General features: G+C 38.1%; 1 protein-coding gene across 25 annotated transcripts in view; it reads right to left on the bottom strand.

Annotated features, from left to right (window-relative positions):
• Window positions 1-9053: 9053 nt before the first annotated feature.
• The window catches only part of LOC146459744 (scavenger receptor cysteine-rich domain-containing protein DMBT1-like), a 62761-nt gene continuing 59198 nt past the window's right edge, over window positions 9054-12616 (bottom strand). For 22 of the 25 annotated variants that reach the window (XM_085089080.1, XM_085089085.1, XM_085089086.1 and 19 more), the window contains one exon: window positions 9055-10549. In XM_085089080.1, coding sequence (XP_084945206.1) covers window positions 10245-10549 — 305 coding nt within the window. In that variant the 3' untranslated portion in view covers window positions 9055-10244. Of the gene's footprint in view, window positions 10550-12616 lie in introns of all 25 variants that reach the window. The other 3 variants (XM_085089102.1, XM_085089100.1, XM_085089101.1) reach the window with 1 other exon arrangement.

Below are 12616 nucleotides of genomic sequence, written 5' to 3'. Positions count from 1 at the left end.
GTGCTTGGCATCGTACATGCGTAAGTATTGTGCAGTCTCGTGACCTGGCAATTTAATAATCTGGGATACTTTGGAAGTTTGTGTGGCTAAATACCCCTTGTTCTCTATTGAAGAACAAATTTAAAAACTCAAATAATTATTCTATTTTTGATACATAACTCTTTCATAAAATTCTTTTAATGCCATTTAGAATGTTTATTTTTGTGAGTAGCAAAAGCATCTGTTTTATGTGTTAGAATGGGTTTTAAATGTCTGTAAGTGTGCAACCAACTCTCTAATTAACCCTTTCCAGTCCGAGCTATTTTTGTCTTCTGGGATCCGGAGGGGAGGATTCCATAAGTTCGCAAGTATAAAAGCTATGACAATGAGACTTGGAGGATAGATAGTATTTCCAAAGATATTCCCTTTGAAGTCCGCAAAGCGAAGTGATGACGTCAAATGACGTGGTAATTGCGTCATGATTGCCAAATTGCGGCCATCTTGGATCCGCCATCTTGGAATTCTGGATTTTCCCAAAACTTCAGGAAAGTACCGAAATTGAGCGGAAAGTAATCGAACCAACAATATAATATGAGCTAAAAACATAAAAGTTACGTGAAGAAAAGTGATTTTTCCTTATGGGCCTTTCTATTTTCTGAAAAAAATTGGTTGCCGTGGTAACATCAAAGTCAATCAACACTTACCGACCAAATCATATTTTTTCCCACACAAATTTGAAGTTTCAGCGCGTTTGCTCAAATATTAAAAACGTTATTAAGGTTCAAAGTCGCCGCGGAAAGAATCCGCCCCCCCCTCCCCTCTGGGTCTAGACAGGGTAAAAGAACACGCAAAGACTGCAACGAGCCAATCAGAACTTAAGACAAAAGTTATAAACCTTGCCAACACGAGAACCGTAAGTCAGTGAAGCAGTCCTTTCCACTGGAAATTACCTTCAGAGGTATTCCTCTTTCTTTTCTCATTTTTAACGGAATTGCCGGAATATCACTGTATAATTTGTTTCTACGCACTGGTAATATGCTCCTTGATGAAATACGTGATTTGTTGCCCAAAATTTCTAATGGAAAGGACCGTTCTATTTTACTACCCACTGCTACAACCGGTTTCTCCATAGAAATGGAAACCCCTTGAGAATTCTACTGTCCCACTTGGCGGAACATTTTCACCGTTTTTTCCATACAAATGCGCTCAAGATAAGTTTCCTTGTAATTGGCTTAAACAAAATTGTAGTTTTTTTCATTGGTCAGAGCACTCTGCCCGAGTTAGCCAATTATGGAGCCCAGCAAATGCAAAAGGTGCACTCAACCAATCAGAACTCGAAACAGAAACATGCATTGACTGCCAAGCGCGGGAAAACGTGCAGTGCCAAGCGCGGAAAATGTGCAGCAGTGCGGGAAAACGAACATGATTGGTTTTCGTTGTGCTCCTTGTTACTAGAGAAAAATAAAAGAAACGAATGTTCGTCCTGAATGGTAGAGAACATGCTCTACCTTAAAGTTTACAAACACAAAACAAAACCGAATACATACTTCGAAAATTAATCCTAATCTCCTTCTTACGTACAACAGTTTGCTTTTACCGAAAACTGTGCGTTAAATTAACTTGAAAATTTAGAATTGAAAGTAGTACACCATACCCTCGAAGAACTTAATAACAATAACTAAGGAGGTTTAAATAGGTAAAAGTGATTCGAGCAAAATACTTTCACGCTCCAATTTTGGTCGTGTCAACTTTCTTCCTCGACGCGGTCGTATTTTTTTTTGTAATTGAGAATACATAAAGATTGTTGATTATTTTCTTTTACCGTAGTTAGGAGAAAGATTAATATTGTTATAAAACATTATAAGTGAAGTATTCCATTCAACCTTGTCTGACAAAACTTGGACGGATGCAAACTGTACCGCGCCAGTGTCGCAGAAACAAATTTGAATTTTGATCTTTGTCAAAATGTGCATGTTACTGCGCCTGCGGGGATATGCGACCTGTTTGGATCCAAAATTGATATGGCATATGTTGTTGGGGTCGGTGTACAATAACCAAGTCGCGACTGAGATAGATAGTGCTCAGATTTCCATGCATACAATACCTAATTGGCACAAAATTGTATCAGATCTTAATTCGTCAGTATTGTGTTAATATAAATGCTATTTGGTTACGTAATTTTAAATTTTGGGATGGTTTTCCAAAAATTAATGTGCAAATTGCACAAAGCCTCGTTCGTTTGGAAGGTCTTTGTCCATTTAGTATATCACAGATACAAAGTTTAACTTGAAATGTAAAAGCAAATATTAATTGAAATAATAAAGCAGCGTAAAATATTAATTATAAATGATATGAGGTGAAATTAATAAAGTTTATACCTTGAATGAAGTTCTTCCTTTGAATGACACCCTCCCACCTCTTGAACTCTAGCTTTTATTCTCATCTTTTACATCCTCTGCAAAGCTATAAATTCTTCTACAAAAATCTTAGAAGAGAGCGAGTGGCTGATCGGAGGCTACAATTAGTGATTAGCGTAAACGCGAAACTAGGAAAAGACAAACAAAAACAAACACGAAACATATAACGCAGAGGACCATACAACGCACAAGTGAACTGGTATGAATACTTCTCGCGGCCGCTGTCTTTTTATATGAAACCAAACTGATTATAGAGCTAACACTTCAGCGAAGGGCAATTTAATTGTAGCGTTGGTCGTAAACAAGACTAGTGGTCCTAATTGAAATATTGGCCCAATTTAAATTCCCCTTTGCAGCTCTCTTCTCCGCAGAAGCTCTTTCATAAAAAAGGAGCGAAAAGGTAATGAGAAGAGAAACGGAAATTGAGTAAAAGGGAGAAAACGAGGCTCTTTCTCTCTCTCTCTTTCTTCCTCTCTCTCTCTTCTCCCTTCTCATCGTCCCCCGCGCGCTTCGTTTCTTTCACTCTCTCCAGTCCTTTATTCGTCTCCAATCGAGCGCGAACGAGGCGTCTGCGGAGATGAGAGCCTTTGCCGTAGTGTTAGCCCTTCAATTTTAGATTGTTTGAAAACCAAACAATGACCATAATTTCAAAGAAGAAAAAAAGTGCAAAATTTGGCGGCGAGGTTAATAATGGTACTTTATTTTAAACAGAACACAGGAAATCCCAGAGGAAGCGAGGTGAAAAGCTTCATGGTAATGCTCAGAAGTTTCTTGTTCGGACTGATGACCCAAAAGTAATCTTGCGGCGGGGGAAAGAGAGGCAAAGTTCACACTTCGATGGGGCGTTAAACTTTATATTTTTTACAGCGTCATAATAACTGGTCGCACATGCGACGAAAATGTCACATGATTCTTTCAGCCAAAAGAGGTCAGAGATGATCTTGGTTCCATTTTGTTTTTATTGTGTTGATGTTGACCGAAACGGGGAGGGTGAGGAGAAATAAGGCAGTTTAAACGATTTTATTTTTGAAAGGCGTTTTTAAGGGTTGTTCAAAGTGCTTCACAGAAAGTTGCCTCCTTTGAAAAGCATAGCTTGGAACAGTTGCGTACGAAACACTTAGCTAACACACAAGTATAGCACTGTCTGCCCTATCAATCCATTTTTGGATGTAAATACACCCATAAGATACGAGAAAAAAACAAGGCAGTTTCATAGCTTAAATTTACTTATTTAGTGAGTCTGAAAAAATCGTTTTGCCTTTCAAAGACCAACGGTCTGCAGACACGTTCAGGAAGCAGTTAGGGTGTGGGAAAACGTGAATTTGGATGGAATTTTAAGAGGTTTAAAGAAGGGATAAAAGAACGAAAACTATTTTGGAACACCAACAGACAGTTGCCCCCAACCAAGAGGTTTGTAGGGGACTGTTTGGGTTTCCATATATCAATTTTTAACTTCAAACTCTAATTTTAAACTACAGCATATCTTACCTATTTCTTATTTCTGTTTTGCTCCTCCCAAATATACCTAAAAATCCCCAAAAATTTACAAAATACCCCAAAACATTGATTTGTGTTATGAGCCAAGGGTTTTTGTATTACTTGAAACGCGAACGAGATATTTCTGTTAAACCGATTTTAAGCGGCGTGAAAACAGCTTTCAGGTGTACCCCCGCCTTAAGAGATCTTGGTGACATGATCGGTAAAATTCTTGACAAGATTTCCGCACAGCCCCATCATTAATTATGCACACAGTACTTGTTCAAACTGAAACAATTAAGGGATAACAATAGTACGCCGTTGGATTACTTCGCTTTGTTCCTCACAGTTTTTATATTTTCTCTTTAAGTCTATGGACTTTGCCAAAATTTTCGAATTTGGGGTCAAAAATACGTGATATTCATACAAAATTTTAAATTTTTAGCAATTTTTACGTGTTTTTGATTTGCCTGCGTTTTAAAAATGTTTAAAATAAAGTGTATGGCTTCGCGTAAGTGTAAAAATATTGGCAGATTAAACGGTAGTTTAACATCACGAATGTCGTAAAATATTAAAGATATAGTTTATCTTTACCTTTCTTGTTGTTGTGCGTTGTCTTTTTTACAGCTTTCGTTCTTAAAATAAAGCAAGAGGTTCTCGCTTTCACAGACGTGTGAGCTTCATGTGTTATTTTCCTTCTTCTTCCGGCGAATCACGAAGGGTGCGTAGAGCGCTACAGGAATGCTTTTCTGTCCTTGCAAATTTCGTAAAGGCTGGAGCCTTATGATATATACCAATAATGCTCTTCTTGAGGGCATTGCTGCACCCCGCTAATGTGTAGGGCTGTGCGGAAATTTTTCCAAATTCTATAGCCTGTCTTCGCAAAACAGGAAATTAATAATGATGCCAAAACCCGCGTGAAGAAGTCGCCATTGATTATCCAATAATGAGATGTTGACATTATTATTTAGACGCGATTTGTGTGAAGCAAGTTATGACGGCTATAGACCAAATGCAAAAATGGCTGACATTTTAATATTGTTTTTTTTGCATTCAAATTAGCGTTGCTAACCTCGTTCTTGAGTACAAATAACAAAAAAGATACCTTGAACGAGACTGGTAGGGCTAATTTGAACGCAGACAAAAGGATATTAAGATGTCAGCCATCAACTCTATAGCTTGATTGCACGTGACGTTATGGCGGCCATTTTGGTTGTATGGAACAATAAGATTTTTCTTCGCTGGGACAAATTTTCTTTTGTTTTGACCACCAACATGGCGGCAATATAATCAATCTATGCATGCCAAAATTCGCATTACCTCATGATAAGCGACGGAATTCCACCATTGAAAATACATCAGGGAGGACCGTAATGCGCATGCTCTTTTTACACATGAACTGACCTCCATACGTTTGAACCTGAAGATGTTGAAATGTCGTTCGCTTGTATCGGTTTACTTTGTCATTTTTTTATGTTTGCGTCCGAGTCAAGTTACTTGTCGTATTTTGGGATTGGCCCAGTTTCGTCGCTGTTTACTTCATGATAAGTTATAAGCCAAGTTCAAGGACTTCGTGCTTAAAAAAATAATCATCAGTTAAGGACTTTGAGATTTATAAACAGTGTCGCCTAAGCCCAGAAAGACTGTCTGTTGTTGCTGTTGTTGTTTATTGCTACACATTTCGTAGTTTAGAAAAGAAATGTGGGGTTTTTTTTTTTTAATCGCTTATTTTTAAGCTCAAGTTTTTGTTTTGCAAAGAAAAAGAATGTGGTGCTTGACTCTTTGAGTGACCGCCTCTTAGGCACACTTTGTGATGCTTAGAACACCTCAATTTCGGGTACATCCGGGATTCTTTGCAAATGTGGTTTGCTCTAAATAAAAGCTGTTTTCTTCGTCATGAGGAATCAGAGTTAAATATGGATTCATCCACATCCTAAAACACCACGGTCGGTGACGAACACCACAGCTCCTATTCTGACACATTTCCTGTGGTCTCGTGAGTATGAAACTGTGTACGCAACTTATGGTAAACACATGAGGTGAGTTTTTTTTTTTTTTCCAATGACAACAAAATTCCTTGCTTTAATTTTATACAAGTTACTGCTAAAATACAAGCAGTACATAACATTACATGGTAAGTAAATACATTTCAACAATGTTTCCAAACAATTTTATTGGTTTATACCTTAAGGCTACACAAATCATATGACAATCCACCATCACTTCGGTTTAACAATGATCAACCTTATTTTAATAGAGTGACCTCTTATAACTACAAAACATATACTAAAGGGATCATGGTGAATGCAACTTGAATTGTTTGTTCCATTCAATACAAAATAACAACAACAACAACAATTTATTATTGAGGGGCTTATCATATTACAGCGGTTTCCAATTGAGTGTCGTAAAACCAAAACCAAAGTAATTACTCTTGCCAATCACAACAGACGCAAACAGCGCAATGAACCAATAAGAATTTAGAGCGAATACATGTAACCGGCGCCAAGCGCGGGAAAATGCTTTCCACCAAGTCGCAATTAGTTTTGATTTTGCTTCTCACTGGTTGAAAAAGTGGCGCGAGCCTAGTAACGCAAAACCAAAGCAAACGTGTAATTACTTTCGACAGTCAATTGAAAACTGCTCTATTATATTAACTGACATTTTGCACATTGCCATCACATCTCCTTTGTGTCACTAGTACCAATAGTTATATATTTTATTAGTATATACCACACAAGTTAATAGTACCTTTCAAGCGCGCTGATTGGCTAGCTCGGAGGTGATTAGCTAAGTACTATTCAACTCCGAGCAGCCGAAGAGAAACAAGTTACTTAAGAGGTTACTACGGTTACTTAAGAGGAACTTATTTCGATAAACTAGGCGGCTGTTAAAATAAAATTCATAAATGGCAACAAAGTTTGGTTTGACGGCATTAAATGGTAAGTTGTTTAATATTTTCAACCTCATATTCTAAGGCCAAACATGAAGATAAAACGTCTTGTTTACGAAAACTGCTGAGCACTAAAATAACAATGAAAACAATGAAACATCTAATATTTTTCAGGATGGTTTCAACAACAAGACGAATTTCACAGAAAAATTGAAGAAATGACACTTTAGGTACTAAACAAGTGTCTCCAAAAGTTTTATTTGTCTGCAAGAAAGCGAGACGGAACTTTCTACAATAAGCAATTGCTCGCGAGATTTTAAAATTTCATACCTTTTGTTGATATATTGTCAGAAATAAAATAATTTTTGGTCCACTAGTTATTCATCTTGTGTGATATGTACTAAAACAATTATTCACCTCAGTGTCGATGAAAGTGATGGATATTTACCTTGCCTCTTCGCGGCTCGGTAAATATCCATCATTATTCACCCCCAGTTCGGTGAATAATTGTTTGAAAATAGCTTTATGAACAAGCATGGAAAGTAAAAAGACTCAATAGCAGTGTTCATTGGCTTTTTGGCAATCCGTGTTTGCATACCAAAGTATACTTGAGGTTAAAACTCACGGACCCTTCAAAGTGTCTATTTTCCAACATCGCGAAAATCATCAAAATTAGATATAGAACAATTTTAATGCAAACTAAAACATGAAACTGATTATCCCTGTCTAAAAATGTAAAACAGTTCAATCATAGGCAGTACTCTTACCGCTACTGAAGGAACTATTCGCGATATTACAGTTTTTATGCAAGTGAAATTTCTGGTGTAATTGTCACCTCTTCGAGGCCATTTTTGGCGACAAAACACGTCGGATTCAAGACGAAAAAATGCGCATGCTGTAAAGCATTGGGAAACGTTTGAACCTTGGTCTAGGACAAGTTCTCAAGAAGCACTCTAAACGGTTTCCAATGATCATTTGGCAATGCTTTTTAAATTGTAATGCACAAGAATAACGATTCAACTGAACTACATACTTTGCGGGGACATTTTTCGTGTCCCTTGTTTCAGCTTAAAATAACAGCACTGTTAACTTTGTTCACACAAATACCTTGGAAATATTAACGCAATAAATTTTGTAACAGAAGGGAACAAGAGCAAAACAAACCAATCTTTTCACCTTTAAACGAAGCACGTTACTTGATAATTTTCTCTCGCTTCGCCGCCATCTTGATAATTTTACAGTCACAAGGCATCGTGATCAGAGTGCGCACACCGACTGACTGGTTAACACTCATTTCCATATCTCAAACTCAGCTTAGACATTTACTTAAAATTACATGAAGTGAAGCTTAGATTTGCCTAAAATAACACGCAGGTTAGCCTAATTTAGCTTGAGTGGCTTGCGGTTAGCCTTTATATTGGGAGTTGGGATATCTAGCCAAAAAATTGTCCTTTCCCGCACTGCGTTCGTTGGTGGTCTAGTGGTATTGTGGTAAGGTTCCCGCTTCTTGATCCTTCTTGAGTTCACTTCTTTTTCTAACTTAAAAAGTGTGATTTATACTTCGTGTATGAAAATCTAGGGGAAGAAAGGTCACTTTGAGAAAAATGAAACAAGTGTTTACCCTCCTGACTGTTGACTGCTGACATATTTGAACCTCTTGCTGGCCATCAGGACATGTGTTTATACAATTGAACTTAATGATACAGCTGTTTCGACAAAGGTTGTCCAAAAAAAAAATGCCGAAAGGTAGTCTAGGAAATACCCAATATATTTCAATAAAAGCTCAGAATCCATATCGCCCGGCATCTCAAGTCTTCGCTGTACGGTCAGGCATTATGAATTCTGAGCTTTTATTAAAGAAATAAAAAACGCGTCGAGTGCATTGTTGAGTTATATAAGCACTTGGGAATTTTTAAGAACACGAGAGAAGTGCAGAGAGGCACGATCACGGCAGGGCACGCGACAACGCAATCAAGTAAAGAGTCAAACTGTTTTAGTTTTTCGTCACGTCGTAAGCAAGTTCAAGAAGTTAACTCCAAGTCAAGTTTAAGTTTTAAGGTGTCGAGAGACAAGTTGAAGTTAATTAAAAGTCTGGAAACATCAGTACAAGAGACTGTTCTTTGCGAATCGCTAGAGTGACAGCGCATTCTGTCTCTGAATTCCTCAGATTTTTCACAGGCAAAAAATCTGACGTGTGCTCCGTGCATATGTACAATTATAATGCACGCACCATACGTATGCTTCGTGCATTGTGGAGTTATACAGAGCTAAGTTTGACCAATCACAGTGCTTGCTTGACCCTGGCTATTTTATAATGAAACTTATTGGGTATTTCCTAGATTACCTTTCGTCATTGTCGCGTTGTCTTTTACACTTTTTTGGACAACCTTCGTCGAATCAGCTGTTTGCCCCCATTCACCACCAATCCTCCATAATTTGAAGGTAGATCATCCATCAAGCACCTGTAGGGTCAAGCTTTCGACATCCATTAGGAGGGCACAATATTTTTCTGAGTTTATTTGACTTAAGAACCCTTGCGTACTGAGTTTGTAAAAAGACACAAATAAACTCAGCCACTACAAGGAACACTCAAGCGAAAACTAAATGTGATGGGTTCAACATCTAATGTAATCCACCCTACCGGAATAGATGGCAACTGGTACATTTATCTATAATTCCTATTCATGAAACCTTAAAACGCACAGAAAACATCTTAAAACTTCAAACCTACCACAGCAATCTTGTAAGTACAGGGACGAATAAGGTAGAAAATATGGTTTTATATGTGTCTATACTAATATCTGTGTTAGGTTCGAAATTTTAAGGTATTGTGGTAAAAATACAGGGAAGCCATCTTTCTCCTTAAAGTGCCCATACCCCCAAACATTTTTTTCGCTTAAATAAATCTTTGCACCTGTTCGAAACGCATTGAGCCTTTTTGCGCCTTTTTTCAACTAAATCTTGACTTTTTACAAGCTGTAAAAGTTACGAAATCTAGCCATCATCTGTCCCATGACCGAGCTGGTAAGGGGCATGGGTCTATTCCTTACAAGACGTCACAAACTACTTTGCATGCATTTTCACAAAGACTTAATACAATGCAAATCAGTTTGTGACGTCAAGTAAGGAATAGACCCATGCCCCTCACTAGCTTGGTCATGGGACAGATGATGGCTAGATTTCGTAACTTTTACAGCCTACAAAAAGTCAATATTTGGTTAAAAAAAGACGCAAAAAGGCTCAATGCATTTCGAACAGGTGCAAAGACTTATTTAAGCGAAAAACATTTTGGGGGTTATGTGCACTTTAAGGTGGACTGTTTCCACACGTAGTTAAATCACACAGTCAGCTCATTTGATGGGCAGCCTATGTGATGATAGTCATTCTGCGAGTCAACTAACCTAACAAACAATAAACTAATCTACGATTACCTACATTTCTTCCCCTCGGACTACCACTAAGTTCTACTTATTACCATTTTAAGTACACATTACACCGGCATCTTCACTGTGATCACAGTTCTCTATTCCCCATCCATTGTGCCCGCAATCTGGTAAGGATCTCTCATATCCTGTACACCGTACGTCATCCATCCATATCTGTCCTTTTCCTTGCCCGAAAGCCGCGGACGTGGTTGCTGCCACAGCTCCTTTAAACCCAAGCTGACGGCAAACTACGTTGGCGTCCTTTAAGTCCCAGTTGTCATCACATACTGTTCCCCAGATTCCATTGTATAACACTTCCACTCGGCCTTTGGATGCCACACCACCATTTACCAATCGCACTGTAGGATAAAAGAGGTTTGTTAGTTTTTTTCTTCACCTAAACAAGGTGTTTTCTTGGTTTATGTAACCCAGGTCATGCGACTATTGTTTTTAACCAAGTTATTTCCAATGGTATATCTTCATATTGACGCCCAAGTGACCTGCTCTATATAGTGTGATCGTTCTTCAAACTAAGAATGAAGAGTAATACCCCACTAAAAACCCAAATATCGTAAGAAAGCTGCAGCATTTCGTTGATTACTCTTTTCTTTTCGTATTTTTAGAATCCTGAGACAGACATGACAAGGGGATCTTTCTTTAAATTTAGTATGAAATGAAATGATTTAATAAATAACCAGTTATTATCAAAAAAAAAAAAAAAAAATCTTATCCCGTAGTTTTGGTATACTTTAAAGTTAACCAAATTATAGGACGAACTAAGTATACCAGATTCTCAGAACGAACTATACAGGTACAGTGATTCCTGGCATCACATTCAGTGCTGGACAAAAAAAGGAGTAAAGAGAGTTGTTGTCGCTGATTTGGGTGCCGCCGTCCGCCAATAGCAGACTGTTCTTAGCATTCAGAGCTAATTGAGAGTAGATGTTTCTTCGATTATTTTAATTGGTCATGATCTATTTCTGGCTTACTTAGCTACTGCGCTTTCTTTTTATCACAACTGGCCCGCAAGACCGTCCATTTTACTTCAGCTAGAAAGTACCATTATTTGCTATCAAATTAAAAATTATGCTCATGATGAGTGCTATTTGTATTTTTTTAAAAACCTAAGACGGACAAGACAGGTACTCCCCTACAGGTACCAATATGGCGTCACAATATCTTGGAAACAGCTCGGTCGGCTGTTTTTTTTTTCTGCTGATTGCTGAGTGCTCCTATCAGCAGTCGAACCTAATACCTTCCGATTACTAGTTTGGATGCTCTACCACTGAGCTACAGGAGACTCGTGGGAGCTAAGGCAATTAAACTTAAGGCTCATGGGACAAACATCCTGCATACTGCTAGGGTTGGAATGTCAATGTGTGGCATATATAAAAGGCAATGGAAATAATATGATCGATTATGTTAAGCCTGCTGAATAAATTAGAATGATGTATTAATCAATAAATGACACAGGCATACTCGGAAAAAAAAAACCCAAGTGCTCCTATGAGAAGTTAGCTTGTTATGCAAAGAGCTAGCCACGTATTTGTTGTCTATAACTTGATGATTATGAATGGTTTGAACACAGGGGCATATCATGAGGACATAAATTCTGATCATCTGGGTGCGTGTTGTCCTAAGAAGGACTGTTTCTGGTGACATTGACTGACGTTTCGAAAACCAGAGCGAAGGCAATCCTCAGAGTCAAGCATATTGTGGAACGTCAGTAGATGGCCTAAATTTCTTTGTTATTTAAACCTGAGTGGTCAGCAAAGTCGAGATGTTATTGGTCGTTTTTCAGTTATGCCGTAATGCTATTGACTGAAGACTGTAAAAAGTGTTTGGTGCGTGTCGATCCGTCTTTTCAAGTATGTTGTTTGTCTGTTTTCTTGATGTTATCTATAAGTCGTTCGTAAGGTGCAGGTGGTTGTTGGCGTCGGTTGAGTGGGTTTTGTTCGAGGTAAGTAAACCAGCTGCTTTCCAGAGTAGGTCGCTGATATTACTACAACTGTTGATAATGCGCTTGGTAAAGTCCCAGTCGATTGTTGTGGTTTGTCTGTAAATGGTTTTCAGCATTCTGATTCTTAATATCACTATTTCCAGTTGCTCGTTTGTGTTCTCACCCTGGTAATCTGGTTTACATACAAGCTTTGAACAAACTCACAATCTAATTATTTTACACCGTTAATTCCGGGATTTCCGTTGCTGGTCCTATAGAGCGTTTTCATTCACGTGACTACCGGCCATATTGATTTACTAAAACAAAAGAAAGTATTTGCATAAAAATAGAGTTCAATTCCCAGAGGTTTAGTTTGGGACACCAACATGGCCGCCATTTCTTTGTTTTGGGACACCAACATGGCCGCCGTGACGTCATGTGAAAACACTCTATTAGAACTATGGCGTCCTTTTCATTTCCGAATTCC

The sequence above is a fragment of the Pavona decussata genome, unplaced genomic scaffold, assembly GCF_977016875.1.
Source record: "Pavona decussata unplaced genomic scaffold, jaPavDecu1.1 SCAFFOLD_217, whole genome shotgun sequence".
Classification (NCBI taxonomy): Eukaryota; Metazoa; Cnidaria; class Anthozoa; order Scleractinia; family Agariciidae; genus Pavona; species Pavona decussata.
Note: the sequence above shows the minus strand (reverse complement) of the source record. Positions and strands in the feature narration are given on the sequence as shown.